Genomic DNA, 19,354 nt, shown 5'->3' on the forward strand with positions numbered 1-19,354 from the left:
GAAACAGTTGCTCACGGCTGGAAACTACCACTTAGGTGGATCCCTATAGATATGGAGGAGTGGTGATGTGGATGGAAGAAAGTGTACTGATGCTCTGAATTGATAGTATGTTAACCTGAGAGATGTGCTTTCTACTTTTCCCTCTAACTTTACATTTTAAGCAAAGTCACAGCATTGCCTACAAAGCGCTCATCCCTGTGCCACCATCCCTGTGCTACAGCAGGCAGAAAGCAGGTTGCTCCAAGAGGGCTGACATTTCAGGAGATAAACATAATGAAATTAACAAAACACATCCTAGGAATGAGAGAAAAAAAGCAAAACTTATGTGTGGATTCAGCACATCAGGTAACGCAGGAGCTGACCCGAGGGGGAGCACTGGCTTCCCCAGCCTGCAGTGTGCCCAGGCTGCTGCCTGCAGGCTGAGGGGGCTTTGCTCTGTGGTTCATCCGGGGTACAGCTGAAACAAGCAGGACTGAAGCAGATCACAACAAAGTATAACGTCTGGGGAAAGTTGTTTGCTCTCTGGAGTTGGGTTAGTGGGAAAATACTGAAAGTTTGCCCAACACTATATCCATTTCTAGTAAGCAAGCAATGGGGAGAGAAACAAAACCAAACTGTTTGGTACCTATGTATGAACAATTTCTCAGAAGAGCAGACTTGCAGCAATTCCCCATCAGCTTGGAAAGCCATGCTGAGCCCCTGCTGCAGGACTGCAACAGCCCTACAGCTTGTCATGATTTAAGTTAGCAGTAGCAGACTAAAGAGCAAAGCACATCCCCAGAAAAGAAAGTTGTGGATGGCAATTTATATAAAACTTGGAAATAAAACACAGCACACAGCTGCTTGGTGCCCAGAGCCACGCGTAGCCCAGGAGAGGAGCAGCTCTTTGCCAGGAGTGCTGTGTCCACAACACACCCTGCCGGGGAGCCCACCTAGGGACAGCTGCTCCACAAAAGTCATTTTGTGCTCACAGTCCAGCAGGCTTCTGAATCACTGTTTATCAGATTCCCCCACTGCTGTTATTAATTAGCTTGTCCAGTGCACCGGCAGCTCTGCTCACATTAAAAGAGATCTGTCTGCTGCTCTCCTGCAGTTTGGGGACGGCTGCCTGCCTGGCTGGAGGGGCACTCAGCGCTGACTGTAGGTCTGGATGGGACAGCACACAGGAGGAGGCGCTGGAGCTGGAGGCTCAGGTAACCATCTTTTCTTCTGCACACTTTCCCTGCTGCTGTTCCACTCAGAGAGCCACGATGCTGTGCCAAAGCTCAGTGCTGCTGGCTGTGGGCAGCCTGACCAGAGCCGAGCTGCACGTGTGCTCCTGAACCTGAGACACTGCAAGTGTATTCCGGACTTCATTCATTCGTTCGTTCGTTCGTTCATTCATTCAGACTTCACTCACAGAATTCCATGTAGAAACTGCACAGAATAATTGCAGCAGTTTTAAGAGGAATGTTCAGGATTGTAAACCTTACAACATTGAGGACTGCCGCCCAGGTTTCTGGGGGAGTCTGTCCACTTTCTTTCTTCCTTCAAACTTTTAGAAGTGCTGAGGGATTAATATAGAAAAAGATGTCGTTCTCTACTGTCTGTCTCTGTGCATGTCTGTCTGTGATCCACAAACAGATCCTCTCCTAACTTCACACACACTTGCACTTTCTTGCACCGCTTGCTCCCCTTACACCTTATCTTCATTAAGGGGTTGGAAGCACACAGTGCAAAGGGGTTCGGGTACAGTATGGACAAGGTTGCCCTTGGAGTAGAAAATACGTAGACTCTTAATCATTTGAAAAAACCAGCAGATTCCATTCTTCAGGTAAATCTTCCCCGCCTCCCCTTCAGCATGAGCATGTCTGTGGTGAGATATTAATCATTTCCTCCTGCCAGCAGTGTGTATATAAGAGGAACACAGGGCAGAGCACACACAGCTCACACCGAAGCACAGCTCCACGATGCTGGCCCAGCTCACTATTCTGCTTGCCCTCGGGGTGCTCTGCAGCCCTGCGCCCACCACAACATACTCCTGCTGCTACAAAGTGTACACCATCCTGGAAGAAATAACGAGTCACTTGGAGAGCACAGCGGCCACAGCAGTAAGTTCCTCTTGGTGTCTTGCACCCGGCTGCCTGCTGTCCCAGTGTTTGTTCCAAGGTTGCTAACTGCATTTTCTCTTCCCCAGGGTCTGTCCTCGGTACCCATGGACATCAGGGTAAGAAACCACATTTCTTCTCCTTGCAGTGGTTGCCTCAGCTCCCAGATTTCTTTTCTGCTTCACAACTTAGATAGCACTACATTTGCCCCAGAAATCTGGGGAAGGGTATTGCAAGGGTTCACAGAGCTGCTGCTGTGGCATCCTTGGGATGGCTCTGTGCAAGCAGGGGTCTCACTGGGGCACAGTCTCTCTGTAGCCCCAGAATGCAGTTTTAGCTCATAACTACTACTGGGGCTACACCCCATACAGACCCATGGCTGTACTCTCCCGCAGCCCCATGGAAAAAGTCATTTCCATAGAGATGAGCAGCACAAGTGAGAGGGAGGAGCCCATCTCCTGTACGAAGAGAGCAGGAGGCAAACAGCATCAGTGCCTCCTGCCTTTTGGGGGGGGGGGGGGGGGGTGGTTTCAAGCACCCACCAGCAGCAATTGTTACGTGCAATCCACCAGGACAATTCCAATGTGTTTTCAGCAGAGATAGGACAGCCAGAACACAGATAGGATTGCTCCTCCCTTCCCTTGAGGACCATTTCCCCATTGGACCCCTGCAGGCTGTAGGGCCCCGGCAGCACCTGCAGCTCTGCAGGAGGCAGCAGGGCTGCCTGTCTATAGCATGCTTCCAAACCAACACTACACATTTTATCACCATTTTCTGAATTTGACGTCCAGTAAATTGCTGAATAGAAAATCGGGAGTTGTGCTTGAAAACACGTCTCTGAATCCCATAGGTTATTGTTTTTGATGGGTATGTCTAAATTCCTGGGATACATAGCACTGTGCACATGGTCCTGATGTATCCCACGGCTGTTGAAAACAACTGTATGCTTGCTCTTTCAGGATAAAACCTGTCTGCGTAACAACCTGAAAACATTCATAGAGTCCTTGAAAACAAATGGGACAGAGGAAGAAAGCGGAATCGTCTTTCAGCTGAACAGAGTTCACGAGTGTGAACGCCTCTTCTCGAACATAACTCCCACCCCCCAGGTAAGGCTGGTATCCTGCTGCTCAGCTGCACACACTGGATCAGCTCTGCAGGGACACAGTGCCTGGATGGGCACAGCTCTGCCTGCTGCAAGCTCTAGACATCTCATGTCCTCATTGATAAGAAGGGCATAAATAGGCATTATAATCTCATTTGAAAATTGGTAAGATGGCTATGACTGCCCGCTTTCTACCTTGAACGCTACGCTCTTCCACGTGCTGCTGCTTTCACTGCTGTAATCTCAATTGTAAGAAAGATAACGATGTGAAAACCAATCAGATCCGGGCAGCAGTGCCGGCAGAGATCCATCTCAGGATGTGCACTGTGGCCGTGCCCAGCACTCCAAGTGGAACCAACAGACACAGCCCTGGGGCATAGAGAGCTGCCCTAAGGAGCACACAGCTGGAAGTGACAGCCATACCCATGGGACTAAGTGTTGCTCTCCGTTTGTTTTTCAGGTTCCTGATAAGGAATGTAGAACTGCACAAGTATCGAGGGAAAAATTCAAAGAGGCATTAAAAACTTTCTTTATTTACCTCTCTGATGTGCTCCCAGAGGAGAAAGACTGCATCTAACCCAGGAAATAACTCTACTGCAACTGAAAATGTGATTCTACTATTAACTTAATCTCAGGAATATTGATTATATTTATGGACGGGTGTGTATATTTATACGTAAAATGTGTGTTTTTATATATTTATATAAATTATGTTGAGAGTCCTGCTCTCTCTAATGACTGAAACGCACTACTCAGTCAAAAGACTGAAATATTTTAAATGAGCTTTAAGTATTTTATACGGTCATACTAGTTTAACTCATGTCATATCACTCTGTAATGCAAAATGTTATTTATTTATTTATTTATTTTTATTTTTCTTAATGGATACTTTGAAATAAAATATTTATTGCGACAACAATGTACTTACATTGGTTCTTTAGGATACTGGTGTGTATTGGGGTGTGGGGGATGCAGCTCCCTTCCCCTTTCCCTTATCAGTGCCCAGGCACATCTGTTTGGCTTGGTGTTGCTCAGAGATGGGCATAGCTGCCCTGCAGGATGGGGACAAGGACAGGGATGGGGGCAAGGATGGGAACAGGGCCAGGAATGGGGACAGGAATAGGGACAGGGATGGGAATCGGAACAGGGATGAGGATGGGGATGTGAATGAGGTCAGGAGTGGAGACAGGGATGGGGATGGAGAGAGGGACAGGTGGTGCTGAGGCCCTCACTGGCAGAGGCAGGCCCATGGCTTCACCTTCCTCTTGGCCCCAGGAGCAGCCTTGGGCAAAAGTCTCCAGCTCCATCCTGAGCCCCATCCCTGCTCCGGTCCGGGCATTCTAGGCTAAATTACTTTGATGAATAATAACTTGAACCTCTGCGAGATTTATTTTTGACTAAGCAGAATGATGTCACCCAAGTGTAACCAAATTCTAAACACTGCAAACACAAACACTTCTCTGTCAACCCCAGTTGCTTTCCCTTGGTTGTCCCAGCTGACTGGAGGAGTTTCCCACATTCTACATGAGCTGACTTATTGAACTGAATGAGACAATACTTGTTTTCCGAATTGTTTAGGTATCCATGGCTATGGGAGGCACTTGGAAAGTGTGTACACTTGTAAATCTACTTCCGAGTTAATATTTAATAAAATTATGTTCAAGAGGAATGTAACTGCCCAGCCTGGGCTGTAAGGATGTATGCCATGCGTAGCATGTATTGACACAACCATTACTAAATATTTGTAACCCTTCATGAAAGTAAATGGATCTTTCCAGAAATAAATCTTCCAGAATTCAGCGGCTGTGTCGGTGCTTTTTCTTTCCAAGGGGTGGTTTCAGAGATCCCCATCATTCGGGGGGGACACGCAACACCAGGTGGGATGGACACACGGATGCTGCGGTGCCCACCCATGCCCCCTGGCAGCTCTCCCAACAGCCCAGGGCAATGCAGCAGGCGGGGGGCACTGAGAGGACAGAACCTGCTGGCAGCTCCCCAAAGCCACCAAACCACAGCCACCACAGAGCATTCAAATACAGAATGCAGTGTACAAAACCTCCAAGAGGTGCTGGCTCCTTGTGGGCTGCTCTGTGCAGTAGCCTCAGACAGAGAGATGGATAGATGGATGGAGAGATGGATGGACGGGCAGACGGATGGACAGATGAACAGACAGAAGGTTGGACAGAGGGATGGATGGATGGATGGATGGATGGATGGATGGATGGATGGATGGATGGATGGATGGAGGGGTGGATGGATGGACAGACAGACATACGGATGGATGGATGGACAGACAGATGGACAGACTGATGGATAGATTGGCAGATGGATAGATGAATGGACGGAAGGATGGACAGACAGATGGACGGATGGACAAACAGATTGACAGAAGAACAGATGTTTCCCCACAGCAACCCAGCAAAGCTCCACAGCCACCTGCACAGGGTGTGCACTGCATTCCCACCAGAACTGGATGGCTGACACTGAGCCATGGACCTCTTCCCTAAAGCAGTGAAATAGGGAGCGAATGCCTGGCTGCACCCCATGCATTAAGCAGCACAGTCTGTGGCCCTTAGTGATCTCACTGGCACTTCAAAGATCCCAGCAGTAACAAGAATCACCCCACAGACTCCTGCTGGTACCGAGTGTCAGTGGTTTGAATTAGCAATGAAGTGTTTAATTTTTCACATGCATTATTTTAAATCCTGCCTGAATATTTTACACTCTAATTCATCCTTCAGATAAATGGGAAGTTGTGGGTTCACAGGCATATGAAAACAAGGAAAATTCCTGTGTTTTAAGTAGAAAGCATTACTCAAGCTCAGCATTCCCAGCACAGCAGTCCAGGAAATTCTGAGAAGCACAAAAGGGAAAAGTGAAGCGTCAGTAACCAAACTCAGCACCGGGCTGGCTCCAGATGGACACAGACTGAGTGTTGCCCAGGCAACAGACGGCCGGAGCAGCACCTGCAGGATAGACCCAGACCCCATGGCTGTGATGCTCTCAGGATGCAGCCCCTTCTCCCCACCACCCCATGGGGCTCTGGTGTGCCTCAGCCCTGAGAAAAGCTCAGCTCAACCGGCATTTCCAGAGCCCTGCCCTCAGCTCCATCCCACTCCAGCTCGTCAATAACCCAAATATTGCTAAGCCCATCAGCAGACTGATGTGCAAACAGAGGTGCAGGGGCTGCCCAGCCTCAGGCAGACAGCACACTCATGTTGCTGGCGTGACTTCACTGATGGATGGAGCACTGATGCCACATTGCTGCCTCATTGCTGTAACACTGCTGATAGGAATCTTGCATCATCAAGCTCGGTGAAGCGCACCTGCCTTCAGACTTTGCCTCCTGAGGGCAGCTGCGGAGCTGCTCGCATGGGAAGGGTTTTTGTTGTGAAATTGTTGTTGTGTTTCATACATCCCCAGAGGGAAAGGTGAGCACCAGTTCTGCACAGTGGAAGGGACTTGTGAGGTCATGATGCAGCAGTGAAGGTCACTTGCAAGGAGCACACTCAGCTTTGGGAAGCTGCTGCTCATTTGATAAGAGAGGAGCTCCTCACAGTAACACCTGCTCTGGTCTCACAGGACCAGACCCAGCCACGACCCTGAGGCCATGCCATGCATCCTGGTGCCCAGGCACTTCTCCTGCAGAGCCACTTCCCATTGCAGCCTGGATCAGATCCCCATCATGCAGAGCAACGGTGTCCCAGCTTCCTGCTGGAGGGTCCCTGGGGCAGAGCTGTCCCCCTACTCCATCCCTCCCCTTCTCCTCTCCTGCCCAACACTGCTTCGGGTGATGTCTCCTAGTCTGAAAGAAGGAACAGTGCCTCAGGGATGGTATCACCCTCCTGATGGAGTCGATGCTGCTGTCACAGCCAGGTGAAGGCAGCTCGACTCCATCAAGCTGCAGTCAGCTGCTGAATCTGGATTCATATTCTTCAATAGAAATTCCCCTTCTTCCTTTCATGAAAGATTTGGTGGATTACTCATTCTCCCTGATTATTTTGTTCCTATTTTATCTCCATCTTTTATTAGTCACTTGTCAGAACTTATAAACTATTTACATTTTCTGCCAAATGTTATCTTGCTTTCACACAATGGTGTTCGGAATACAGTCCTTTTCTCAATAATAAGTGGTAGTTTTGCAACTGAGAAATTAATTGTCCCTTCCTGCTGGCCCGCTGTCGGAGCCAAATGTGAGATGGTCGGTGGGTGGGGCAGAGCACTCAAAAACACCATTACAAATTGTTTGGATCATTTGCAGGGTTTCAGACAGTGCCTTCTCCGGCTGTGAATCACTGCTGTTAAACACTGCCCGGCTGCTCGCCTGCACTCCAGCCAAAGGCTCCGCACATGTCTGAGAGCAGCAGCAGGACTGCAGGAAGTGAGGGTGCTCCCAAGGAGCACAGGGGTTCCCGGGGAGCTGGGGAAGCATGGAGCTGTGCACCAGCCCGCTGCCACTGGGCAGGCATAGGGGATGCTTGTGAGATCTCAGGTTTTGGAATTCAACAGTGGCACGGGCTGCCCAGGGAGACAGTGCTACCCATTCCTGCTGACAGTACAGGTCAGGCTGAGGGGCTCTGAGCACTGAGCTGTGGTGGGACCGGGTGGACTTCAAGGTCCCTTCCGACCCAAACCAAGCTATGAATCCATGAAGCTCCAAATTTCTAGTTGTGCCTGAAAGGTGAGGAGCTTTGGCACTCCAGGACAGCACTGCTGAGCAAGCAGGGAATTTTCCCTTTCTTTCCCCAAAGCTGGTGAGCCACAAAAAAAGCCCATGAATCCAAAGGCATCCAGACCCGCTAATCCCCCCTAAGAGAGGCTGCCCAGGCACAGTTCCCAAGACAAAAGCAATGCAGGCAGGGGTCCAGCAGCCAAGATGCAACAAATGAGTTGGCCCTGGACTAATTTCTGAGCTCACGCCTCTGCATAACGCTCTCTTGGCAGTGTGAGGGAAGGGCATGCCACTGTGACTCACAGGTATTTTCTGGAGTAATCACAGAGGAAGCCGTAAAAAAACAAGGGGAATGCCTTTCTGTTAGTGAAAAAGCCATCCTGTGCCCAGCGGTTATCCCAAGGCGCACAGCCCTGCGCGTGGCTTCACCCGGCCGTGCTGCGCTCGGGGCCGCTTCCAGGCACAGCCCACTCTGCAGACAGCAGGCAGGGACCGGCAGCCGCAGCCAGAGCACGGCATGGGGAAGGAACGTGCTGTCTTCGGCCGGGAGCGGGCTGCACAGCTGCTGCAGATGCACTGGCTGAGCACAGTCGCCGGTGGCAACGATTTTACTTTCTGCTGTTTCTAAACAACATTAGAGCTCCCCCTGAGCTGCACGGGGAAGCTCGATTTTCTTCCTTCTGCAGGGGCAGACCACAGAGTTACAATGCTTTTAACTCCTTGCAGTGCTGAGACAGGAAGGTGTTGATGCTGCTGTGCAAAGTGTGCTGCAAATGCTATAAATGCATTTCAGCCTCCTACATCCAGAAGATGCATGGGAGGGCCAAGCAGGGGAGCCAGGAGCCCATCACATCTGCCTGGACGTCCAGGAGTGCTGCTCTTAGCTATCAGCACGGGGAGAAGCACAAACACCTACAGGTTGCACAGGAGCACGTAGATAGAGGCTTGATGCAAGTGTGAGGAGTTTGCTTGGAGGAGCAAAAGGGATCCTTAGTCAGTCACAGAATCACAGAACATCCAAAGATGGAAGGGACCCATCAGGATTGTTGAGTCCAACTCCTGGCTCCACGCAGGACCACCACACAGAAATCCCACTTGTTCATTTTCCCCTCATATTCTGTTATTTTTGCAGTTTCACGGTGAATTTTCTATTTGGCTTTCAGTTAATGCTTAACAGGCCCAGTCCCCTTTTTGCTCATTAACTGAATGCTCCACTTGGGGTGGACCCGGGTATTTCAGATGGCTCTGCCCGGTGAAATCATATCAGTGAAATCACATCGGTGAAATCAGATTGGAGCCCCACGTCACCCTCACACAATCCTGCCCGAATTTTTTGGCGGAGGTGGGGTTGGCTGCAGTGCTACTGGGAACTCCCCGCGCCCCCAACATCCCGCAGAAGCGATCCCTGTGCTGCAGAAAGGAAAGAAAGGTCAGCTCTGATCCTGCCATGAGATGAGCAGAGTGGCCACAGTGGTTTCTGTTCTGAATGTCTGCAAATGAGTCAGCGTGTTGGAGGCCAACCCTAGGTGTACGTACAGCACACCGCAAGTTCCATCCTCCTTTCTGATGCTATCAGGTCTTTCTTTTTCCACCCTGGCTGCAATCTAAGAATGTATTTGCATGTCATTAGCTGCTATAAAAAGAATAAAGAGAACAAGGTGGGGTTCCAACCAAGCGGTTCTTTTTTTTTTCCAGCAGTAAAAGTCTGTGCTGCCCACTCCTTTCCCTTCTGCCCTTCCTGCAGAGACTCATTTCTTCAGCCAGGTGTGAGATGAGCATCAGTTCCCACTGCCTTCTCCAAGGAAAGAGATTCCTCCACACCTGGCTATGATCAATGCACAGAATGTACACTCATCCACACGACACCTGAGAGCTGTGAATTCCCTTTGAAACGCTCTGTTTTTTCCCCACCAACCTCAGCAGGGCAGGCCACGCACAGAGCCATAGACACCCTTTCTCTAGGAGAGCAAATGGAGGAGAGGGCTGAGTCAGTGCTTCTGCTTCCCACTGTGAGTGATGCATGGCCTCCGTGGACTCTTTACAATCAAAAGAGAGTTTTCTATAAAGAAAGCAGATGAGCATCTATGGGGATGGGTGTTCCCCACTGAATGGATGCAAATCCCTTGTTGGCCTGAGGCAGAGCTGGCCTTCCTCTGCTCACCACCAAAGTAGCGCAGTGGCTCAGCCTGAGCTACGGGATAATGTCCCTCTGCTGACTGCAGGGAAAGTGGGGAAGCGGTGTCAGGGGGCTGCAGCAAGGCAGGAAACCAATCCATGCAGCAGCAGAGTCGTGCAGGCAGGGAGGACAGGCTGCCCTGCACCCCATGCCTGCTTTCAGAAGGGCTCGTGCAGCCCACCAGCTTGTAAATGTGAGTGGTGTGAAGCACTAAGAGTATTAATTAAGGGAGAAGTATAAAATCATAAAACAGTTTAGGTTGGTAGAGACCTTTAAAGGCCATCTCATCCAATCCCTCTGCGATGAACAGGGACACCCACTGCTCCATCAGGTGCTCAGAGCCCCTCCAGCCTGACCTGGGATGGGGCACCACTGCCTCACTGGGCAACCTCTGCCAGTATTCAATCTAAACCTCCCCTCTTTTAGTCTGAAATCGTTTCCCTCTGTCCTACCACACGGACCCTGCTAAAGAGTCTGTCCCCTCCATTCTTACAGCCACTTTAGGTACTGAATGACCACTCTCAGTTCTCCCTGGAGCCTTCTCTTCTCCATCCGCACGGCCCCAGCTCTCAGCCTGTCCTACAGGGGAGGTGTTCCATCCCTTGGATCATTTCTATGGCCCTCCTCTGGACATGTTCCAACAGGTCTGTGTCTATCCTGTGCTGAGGACTCCACATCTGTATGCAGCGCTCCAGGTGAGGTCTCCCAGTGCAGAACAGAGGGGCAATAAATGAGCGTTACTTTGAGTGATCATAATAACAAATAGAGTACATGTAAGCATGAAGGTCTGGGTTATGTTTAGGTAGCTTTATCTTGTACCAATACTTCTAGCATCATAAAATTGCTTCAGCCTCTGAAAGCAAGATGGGCTCAAACATCTGAATTGCATAGCAGCCACTGAACTTCTGGGGGAGTCTTTATTTTAAACACATGTAGTTTCCCCTCAGATAAGAAAGTAACAGCTTCCACTCTACAGGTGACTTCTCGCCTTCAACTTGAGCTTCTTTGTGGTGAGGTATTAATCATTTCCTCGCACGGCGCACGTATAAAAGGAAGCCAGGATGCAGCCATACCCAGCCCACGAGAGGAGTGCAGTGCCTCGCCACGATGCTGCTGCTGCTCTGCCTGCTGCTGTCCTGCTGGGCCCCCAGCTGCCCCAGCCCCCTGCCGCTGGACAAGGACTGCCCCAGCACCTCCTCCCTGTCAGAAGTCATTGAAGATGTTGAGAAACTACAGGTTCGCCTGTTCTGTTTGTTTGGTTTTTGTTTTTGCACGCCTGAGTTTTTGTTCTGGTGGAGCATTTTCTAATGTGGTTTTTTAACAATCTCTTGCAGGGCAGCAATGAAGCCATACCTCCGGTAAGGTTATGTTTCAGCTCACATTGCAATGCTTCATGCCCATGATGTGGCCATGTGCTTTTGGAGATGGAAGGAGGATCTGGCAGTTGGCAGAGCCCATCCTTTGGCATGCTCTCATGCTCTCGGAAGAGGTGTCCCCTGGCTACCGTGCCACCAATGGGCTGTGATGGTTGCTCCTCTATGGGCTTCACTCAAGGCAAAATCTTTCCCCTGAAAAACCAATGCTCAGGTGCTGCCTTGATCAGAGCCACGTGTAGAAGCTTGCTTCCACCAACATTGGCTCTCGTTCTTATCACAAGGCAGATCAGAGCCCCTTCTGAAGGCACTGGGGACATGGCCAGTGGGCACGCTGGGGATGGGTCAGTGGTTGGACTCAGCGATCTGAGAGGTCTTTTCCAACCTTAGTGATTCCAAGAGGCGGTACAGAAAAGATGGGAATGACTATGCTTTGTTATTGCAGAATAATATAATCCTCATGATGGAGCAAGGGGAAGAGAATGCAGTCACCTACCTGGAAGAATTTATTAGGGCCCTGGAAAGCAGCAAAAAGCAGATAAAGAAAGACTTTCTCAGGAATCTCCAGAAAATCTATTCTACCGGGAAGAACTGCACCGGGTGGCTGGTAGGTCCGGGGTGGATTTTCTGCTCACAGTTCTGTGGGGTTTGAGTTGGTACAAATCCCAGTGTTTGTCCAGGCAGCAGCAAAACGTGTGCACTGCTAAAGCACACAGCTGCCTCCTGGTTTGGTGCCTTCATGGTATTAAAAAAGACAGAACGAAACTACCTACAGTCGAGAAACAAAATACAACTCACATGTTCAAATTACGTTGGTTTGACTCTTCTCCTTTGTCCGTCCCCCAGATACATAACTGGGAGCCAATGGAAAGCGATGACTTTTTCAAGAATTTTGAAGAACTATTGAAGTTCCTGAACATGTATGGTGTCTCAAAGAAGACGTCATAACTGTGGAGCAGCCTGCCATGCCGTGGAGCTCCGCGCACCCTCCTTTGCACATCCTCATTGACAAGCAAAGCTCCTGGGAGATGTTATTTATTCCTCTAATTATTCATATTTATTCTATTTATTGGTAGGAACTCCAAGTTATTTATTTTTATGATGAAGAAGTGCATTAACTGTTTAATTCACTCCATTGGTGTGTGGGGAGGAGCCCCGTGGATCTCACTCCCTCTCCCCGCACACCATTCTGTACCACCCCATCCCTCGCCACACATTGGGGTCAGCGCTTTGTTCCTGCACCCGAAGCTTCCAGATGTGTTCAGTGCAATTTTGCATCTTTTTAGGAGAGTCGATTGCAATTTTTGGAGAACTTTCTCCTCCAAGGATGGGATGGTTGCTTTTAAATGATGCCAATGTGCCTCTGTGAGCTGAAGAACGTTGTTGTGCTGTAAAGGCAGTGACAATTGCTTTAAAATATAAGAAAAATTGAGGTGCAAACTGCTTGTTCTCAAAGACCCGAGTGCTGCCAAGACATCACGTATGCAATTCGTACAGTAAAATATTTGGGAAATTTGCAAGCAGAACTCTATGAAATGTAATCAAACTCTAATGGGATCTATGCAAAATAAATCTCTTGCACGAATGTGTAACTGTCATCATTTCCTTTGTGGTGATTTATGGTGATTTAAGGAACACTTGATTGGAAAACGCCGGGCTGATCACGTCAGTCCCTCCTAATGATGAGGTTCTGGCAGTTTGGGGGGCAGCTTTAGAGATGGTTGATGCCTCTTTGTAGGGTCCGGACACCATGAATCACCGCATTTGTTTTCCAGTTGGGATGAAATCAGCCCATATGGCTGTTCCGTTGTGCACTGTGGGGCAGACAGCTGACTGCAGCCCTTCACCTTCCCCCTGGCTGGATGTTCTGTCTTCAGGAAGATTCATCCGCACAGAAGAAAGAGAACACGTGGTGAACTTCTCCTTTGGGGCAGGATGGGATGGGAGCAGCCCCAGCCCACAGCTGCACCCACATTCCTACGGAGCATCGCACGCATACCTTCCTTCCAAGGGATTTTCCTGCTGGAATTTCATTATTTCACAGTCCCATCATCACCACCTACTGCTGCACATCTGGAGAAAGCTTTCCTAAGTGCTTTGCTTGAGGGAGGGCATCTCCAGCAACAGCACTCGTGCCTACAGAATGCCCCGCAGATCGCTGCTTGCAGAAGAGGCCCGGGGAATGCCACAGCCCACAGAAGGCTCTAGAGGGAGCTGACACATCTGAACGGTTTGCTGGTGTTTTTAGTAACCACTGGAGAGGAGTTTCTCGAGGGCTGCGGAGGGACAGACACGGCAGACAGAGTGTGAACAGGGGGAAAACCAAAAGGTGTCATTACCACTGCACATCCCAAAGGTATTCCAGAATATATCATTAGCCAATGCTACCAAAGTACTGAGTGCTCAGAAGAAGCCACTCAGTGTTGGTGATCCATGTCAACACCACTCGTTCTGCAGGAGTGCAGCCCACTGAGTGCAGTGGTGCCAGATGAGGAATAAACACAGGCAATGGGATTGACTCCAAGCCAAGTAAGTGGTAGCCAAAACCCAATGGATGCAAAAAGACGATGTGATTTTAACACTGTAAGCAAGGACGTTTACAGCCTTCCAGAGAGGGAAGTGGTGCTTTGAGAGGGGCCACAGTCCGGTGCAATGTGGGGAGATGTGGCCAAGGGCTCCAGTTATTTCCAAGGGGACCACAGCCACACCCCGATGGTGCATCCTTATTGCCCATCGAAAGCCTCTCCATGTACCGCTGCCATCCCTAGCGCTGTAACCAGGTCCCCCCAGCGCGGCTTTTCGAGCTCCCAGAGCATGCCACTCGTCTCGCTGAGGCTGATGCATCGCAGTCGGTGCGTGCTGAGGTTTGGCAAGCGCTGCTCCGCAGGAAATAAAGCAGCAGCAATACCAGCGGCGCGCGTGCTGCTGGCGCAGGCTGCTCTCTAGGCGGCACTCCTCTCCTGCCGAACGCCCGTAGCGTGACACGAGGGCTGGAGGGAGGAGAGGAGGGGCCCCGCGGTACCGTGCACGGAGCTGCAGAGGCTCAGGCTGGAGGAGCACGGAGAGGCTGCGAACAAAGCTGCAGAAGGGACCGTGTGCCTGAGGGTCCTGCCGCTCCTTCCGGGAATGCTGCAACCTCTGTGCGCAAACACCAAACCTTAGGCACTTGTGGTTTTGCTGTACTTCGGAGGGCTGTGAGTGCTTGCTTCCCCCACCTCGCAGTGCTCCCCACTGGCAACCACAGAAGGTCTTCACATGGTTACAAATGCCAACAGCTTTTCTCATCACGTTTTTGGTACAGAGCATCCTCCTGTTACAAAGAACCAAGGACCACAGGGAGGTTAAGGATCAGGCGATTCCTGCCACAGCCAGCACACGGCACCAGCAGAGCAAGACACAGGATCCCATGGGATGGGCACGCACAGCACTGTTGTATTGATAACATCTCAGTGCTTCTCTCTAACAGCTTTAACTCCCTTTGGTGATGGGCCAAGGTGGTCCTTCCAAGCGGATGAGAGAGGATGCTTCCAAATCTGGCGTGAAAGTTTCAGAAAATGGGTTTAGTTGGTGTTGGTATTTGCCTAATGGTTTGGCTGAAGATGCAGCCCACACTGTGTCTTGCACATTGTGGGTCGAGCTGTTACATCCTCATACAGAACACAGCAGCAGTGAACAGCTGTCAGCAGCTCCCTCTGGGGCAAACATCCAACCAAAGCACGGGAAAGGCAAAGGAGATGCAGGTCCTGCCCTCACCTCCTGCTCCATGCCATTGCCAGGAGGCTCTGAAGCTTACATCAGAGAAAGCAGAGAAACCTTCACTGGTTTTCTCACTGTTCACTGTACCATCTTAGCACATTTAAACATTCTCTTCAACGACTCATTTTAATCACCTCTACCCCAAGCTGCTGGACAGCCAGAGCCTGCAGAGCCCGAGCTCCTTGGTGGGGAAGTGAGGGGCCAGGAGCCATTTCCTGAGCAATGTGGGGCTGAAGTTTGTGGTTTTTTTTTTTTTTTTTAAGAGAATGACTCAGAACTTTGTTTAGTGAGGGGAACCATGGCAGAGCTGGTGGGCACCTCCCATACAGCTGCTGCTGGAGAACCTTCACACAGTGCTGGAGGAGAGCAGCACCCACTCTGCCAATCGGCAGAAAGCGAGCAGCAAAGTGATGGGAACAAAGGGAACGTGCAATTATGTGTTTTTCTAGTAGGGACAATCCAAAACATATATAGACAAAGAGCTTAAAACACCATCCAACCTCAAAATTTCTTATTACATTTAGAGCTCTCCAAAGTAAAATGCGGGCTGAACCAACAGCAAGGATTTCCCTAATCACTTCCAGTAAAACCAACCTGCCACTCCTGCACTTCAGCAGGCATTTTCTTTGAAATACTGCCTCCAAAAATCCAACAGATTTAGAGAAGGAAAGGGAACACGTGGGACCTATTTGGGCCAGACGCTCTGCTGGCACAGGCTGATGAGGATATTTGCAAAGCCCTGCACTGATGTGCTCCAGCTGAGAGCCTGGCTCTGCGCTAACCCTGTCCCAACAGCACTTGCCAAGCTCACTTCTGCCATTGCAAAACGCCTTCCTTACAGCTCTCAGCTGAAGTCAGAGCTGCTACAGAGCAGACAAGGAGTGGGGCAGCAGGGGCTGTGCTGGCAGACATCAATGTCTCCCACTGTTCCACTTGGCAGCTCCAGTGCTGGTCACCAATACTTTCACTTTTCTCCATGGCCAGGAGTGTTTTCTCACCGCAGCCTCCCTCAAATGCCACTCCTTGTATGAACCATACTATCCCTTTCCTCCCAGCATGGAACGAGTTACATGACTTTTTTCCTTTAGAGCTGCAAGATTGCAGAGCTACCTCAGCTCTGGTTCCCCAATTGCTCTGAAGATTCTGCTTTCCCAACACCGCATTACCAGGAGGTGAACCCCTCCTGCATTCCCCTGCCCTGAGCCCACCTTTCCCTGTTACACCCCCCCAAGCACTGCTGCAGTTTCCACCTCATTCCAGCCCCTTTCCCCCTGGCTCACATGTTCACAAGTGCAAGTGAAACCAAGCGCCAAAACTGCCCCCGTGAAGTGCTGTGTAAGGGCCATACAATGAGCCAAACGATCCATTCTATAGACAGCTCCCCCAGAATGCTGAGCTGCAGTTGACAGCTGAGAATGAAGACTCACACAGCACTGTCAGAAAAATTAGCGATGTCCAGATAAGTTCTGCTCCCCACTCTTACTAATTATGGTGAACAAAGGACCTTCTGTTTTACTGACAGGTCAGAGAAAAGACATTTCCCATCAGAAATGGCAGGGCTATGCATTGACATGAACCTCTGCTCCCACATTTCTGCTGAGGTCACACTGCAGACAATCGCTTTGCTCCTGAGGGCTCCATCTTCAGCTGGCATCAGCCACAGAGGCGCTCAAACCATTAAAGCAGGATAAAATGCAGCAATATAGGATGCAGTCTCCTCTGATGGGAAACAACGGTCTTCCCCACTGTGTTACTCCAAGTAGAATAATTTCCTTGGGCATTAACAAGTCCTGCTTTGGCAGCACCTTGCACAACATTAGTGCCCCCGTATGGCTCCCGCTTGCATAGAAGCACTGCCCCCAGGGTTAGAGGCTCTAGGAAGTTTACAGGACCATTAATCTGTAACCGTCTCAGATCAGATATGCTGCTCATTCGAAGGCTCATGTTGTCGCCTATTTTCTACTTTATCGATTTGTAAATGAGATAAGACAGTAATCACATCCTGCCCTTACTGAGCTTCTCTATATAAGCGAGCCCAGCATCCGCCAGAAGAGAGGAGCCTGAATTCAACGTGCTCTCCAGGTTGGGATCCGAGCCTCCAGTCCAGCACCTTCCAGATGCATCCATCCGTGCTGCTGCTGCTGCTGTGCGGCTGGAGCGCGTCCAGCCACAGTCTGCCTCCGAAGGAAGTACCGCTTCTGCCAAGCACGAATAAATCTGCCATCATTGATGAAATGCTTTGCTTACTTGAAAATGAGGACGCATCTTTAGATGTAAACCCCTTTCCACTTGCCCTGCACCAGGTTTGCTTCTTGAGGTGATTTCCAATTTGTAACATGGAGATTTCTGTCTTTTTCAGAAGCAGCTCGCCACGCCGACCTGCATAAGGGTAAGGAGCGGCCGTTTCTCATTTCTTATTGCCAGGTGGACTCACGGTTTACCAACTTACTGTATAACTGAGAGGAATACTCCAGGGACATTTGAAGGCAGCGTGTCCAATGGCAGCAAAGGGCTTGCTGGGCTCCAGCACAGCTCTGTGAGCCGTGAGGCAGGGGGGACCTGCACTCAGAAACCTGGCCCAGGAGGGGCACAGGGCCACCACGAAGACCCAACGCTGGCTCAGGGACAGCCCTGAGTGCTCTGCTTGCTTTCCCTATATATCACATCATATTGTTCAAAAAATTGCTTGAATGTGGCTAGCATCCCATTCTAACAGCTCTCAGACATAGATGGTGCATCCTCCTCAGTATCTCTGTGTTCTTTTTAATGCTGTTCAGGAGACACTTTCAGCAACGTTTGTAAGGTCTTTTCACTAAATGATGCAATACACGGAAAACTGCTTGGAGTAGCTATCTATGAGCATCCTACATCCAAGACAAAACGCTCCCATTTAGAAGGAACTTAATTCCAAGAGTTGTCAAATTCTCCATTGACAGAAACAGCAGCACTGCCTCTGCAGAATCTGTGGCTGTAATAGTTATGAATACCGCACTTACGTACTCCTAAGGGAAGGTATAGCAAAGAAATACCTCCAGAGAAAAACTGTAGGTGATTTATTCAAGACGGTTTATGGACAATTAACTTTCTCCTACAAACCAGAATGCCATTTTCTTTCCCTTGCTTTTTTTTCCTTCTAGTGCACAAACTGTGCCTGTAACAACACTGATGAGTTTATTGAACAGCTAGACAAGTTGGAATCTCCGTGTATGAAGATAGTTAAAAGCGATATGACAAAGCTAAGAAACAACTGCTCCATTTTGAAGGTAAGGTTCTGCTATTCAGTGGTAGCTTCAAACATTTCCCTGCAGTTCTCCATCTGCCCAGGCTCTCTGTGCTTGTTGATCTGCTTCAGTCTCCTGTTAGCTCCCTCAGATAGCACAGAGCTGCTGGGACCACACGGAGCCTCCCAGGCTCCCCAGTATCTCCAGGACGCGGATATTATGAGGGAGATTGGAGGTACAAATAGGAGTTGGACTTGATGATCCATATGGGTCCCTTCCAACCTGGGATGTTCTATGATAGCCAGGGCTGAGTTCACTGTTGGTCTGCAAGAATGGTGGGAAGTGGCATGGGGGTGGAACCTCATCCCAGGCAGCTAAAGAGCCCTGAGGAATAACAGAGCTTTGGGGTGGAATGCCTCTGTAACTCCTGCATCAGTCTCTACTTTTTCCTTAGAAAAAATCAGCCCATGAAAATTCCTGCACAGAGATCAGAGCAGATTTCCTCAAATTCAGAAGCAACCTGGAGGAATTCTTGAAATGGCTCATCCGGACAAACAACTGCAGGAACATCGTGAGGGATGAGTCGGATCTGGTTGGCAGCAGCGAAAGCAGCTGTTCTCTGCTGCAGAAGTACTGCAGAGAGTAGCTGTAAGAGCAGTTCCTACAGCAGCAGTGGGGCTGCCTGGAGATGGGGGGAAAAGAGGGGATTCCACAAAACATGAATCTGTGCTAAGAGCTAATGCAAGTAAGTGACTGAAAGCCAAAGACATCAATTAAAACTTTATCGACCACGCACAGCCAAGTGTCATCATTTACACTGCCTGCAGTTATCAGATATGAAACGTGGTTGAGGCACCTGGGATGCAGGGAGAGGTGCTGGGTCTGGGGTTTGTGCACACAGGGGCAGGAAACACAGCCCTGACCTTCTAACGTGTGTCAGGTGGGACAGGAAGGGTCTCCATGTGGA

At 49.8% G+C, this 19,354-nt stretch overlaps 3 protein-coding genes across 3 annotated transcripts; all 3 read left to right on the forward strand.

Moving 5' to 3' along the window:
• Positions 1-1,923: 1,923 nt before the first annotated feature.
• CSF2 (colony stimulating factor 2) lies at positions 1,924-4,104 on the forward strand. Its single transcript, NM_001007078.2, has 4 exons — positions 1,924-2,090; positions 2,177-2,206; positions 3,047-3,193; positions 3,650-4,104. The coding sequence occupies exons 1-4, from the start codon at positions 1,950-1,952 to the stop codon at positions 3,764-3,766; spliced, it is 435 nt and encodes a 144-aa protein (NP_001007079.1). The 5' UTR covers positions 1,924-1,949; the 3' UTR covers positions 3,767-4,104.
• Positions 4,105-11,112: 7,008 nt separating this feature from the next.
• On the forward strand, positions 11,113-13,008 carry IL3 (interleukin 3). Its single transcript, NM_001007083.2, has 4 exons — positions 11,113-11,273; positions 11,372-11,395; positions 11,856-12,017; positions 12,257-13,008. The coding sequence occupies exons 1-4, from the start codon at positions 11,145-11,147 to the stop codon at positions 12,356-12,358; spliced, it is 417 nt and encodes a 138-aa protein (NP_001007084.1). The 5' UTR covers positions 11,113-11,144; the 3' UTR covers positions 12,359-13,008.
• Positions 13,009-17,217: 4,209 nt separating this feature from the next.
• Positions 17,218-19,184, forward strand: KK34 (interleukin-like). Its single transcript, NM_213585.2, has 4 exons — positions 17,218-17,439; positions 17,526-17,555; positions 18,304-18,429; positions 18,842-19,184. Exons 1-4 carry the CDS (start codon positions 17,284-17,286, stop codon positions 19,031-19,033), a joined length of 504 nt encoding a protein of 167 aa, NP_998750.2. The 5' UTR covers positions 17,218-17,283; the 3' UTR covers positions 19,034-19,184.
• The last annotated feature ends 170 nt before the right edge of the window (positions 19,185-19,354 follow it).

This window comes from Gallus gallus, chromosome 13 (assembly GCF_016699485.2).
Source record: "Gallus gallus isolate bGalGal1 chromosome 13, bGalGal1.mat.broiler.GRCg7b, whole genome shotgun sequence".
Classification (NCBI taxonomy): domain Eukaryota; kingdom Metazoa; phylum Chordata; class Aves; order Galliformes; family Phasianidae; genus Gallus; species Gallus gallus.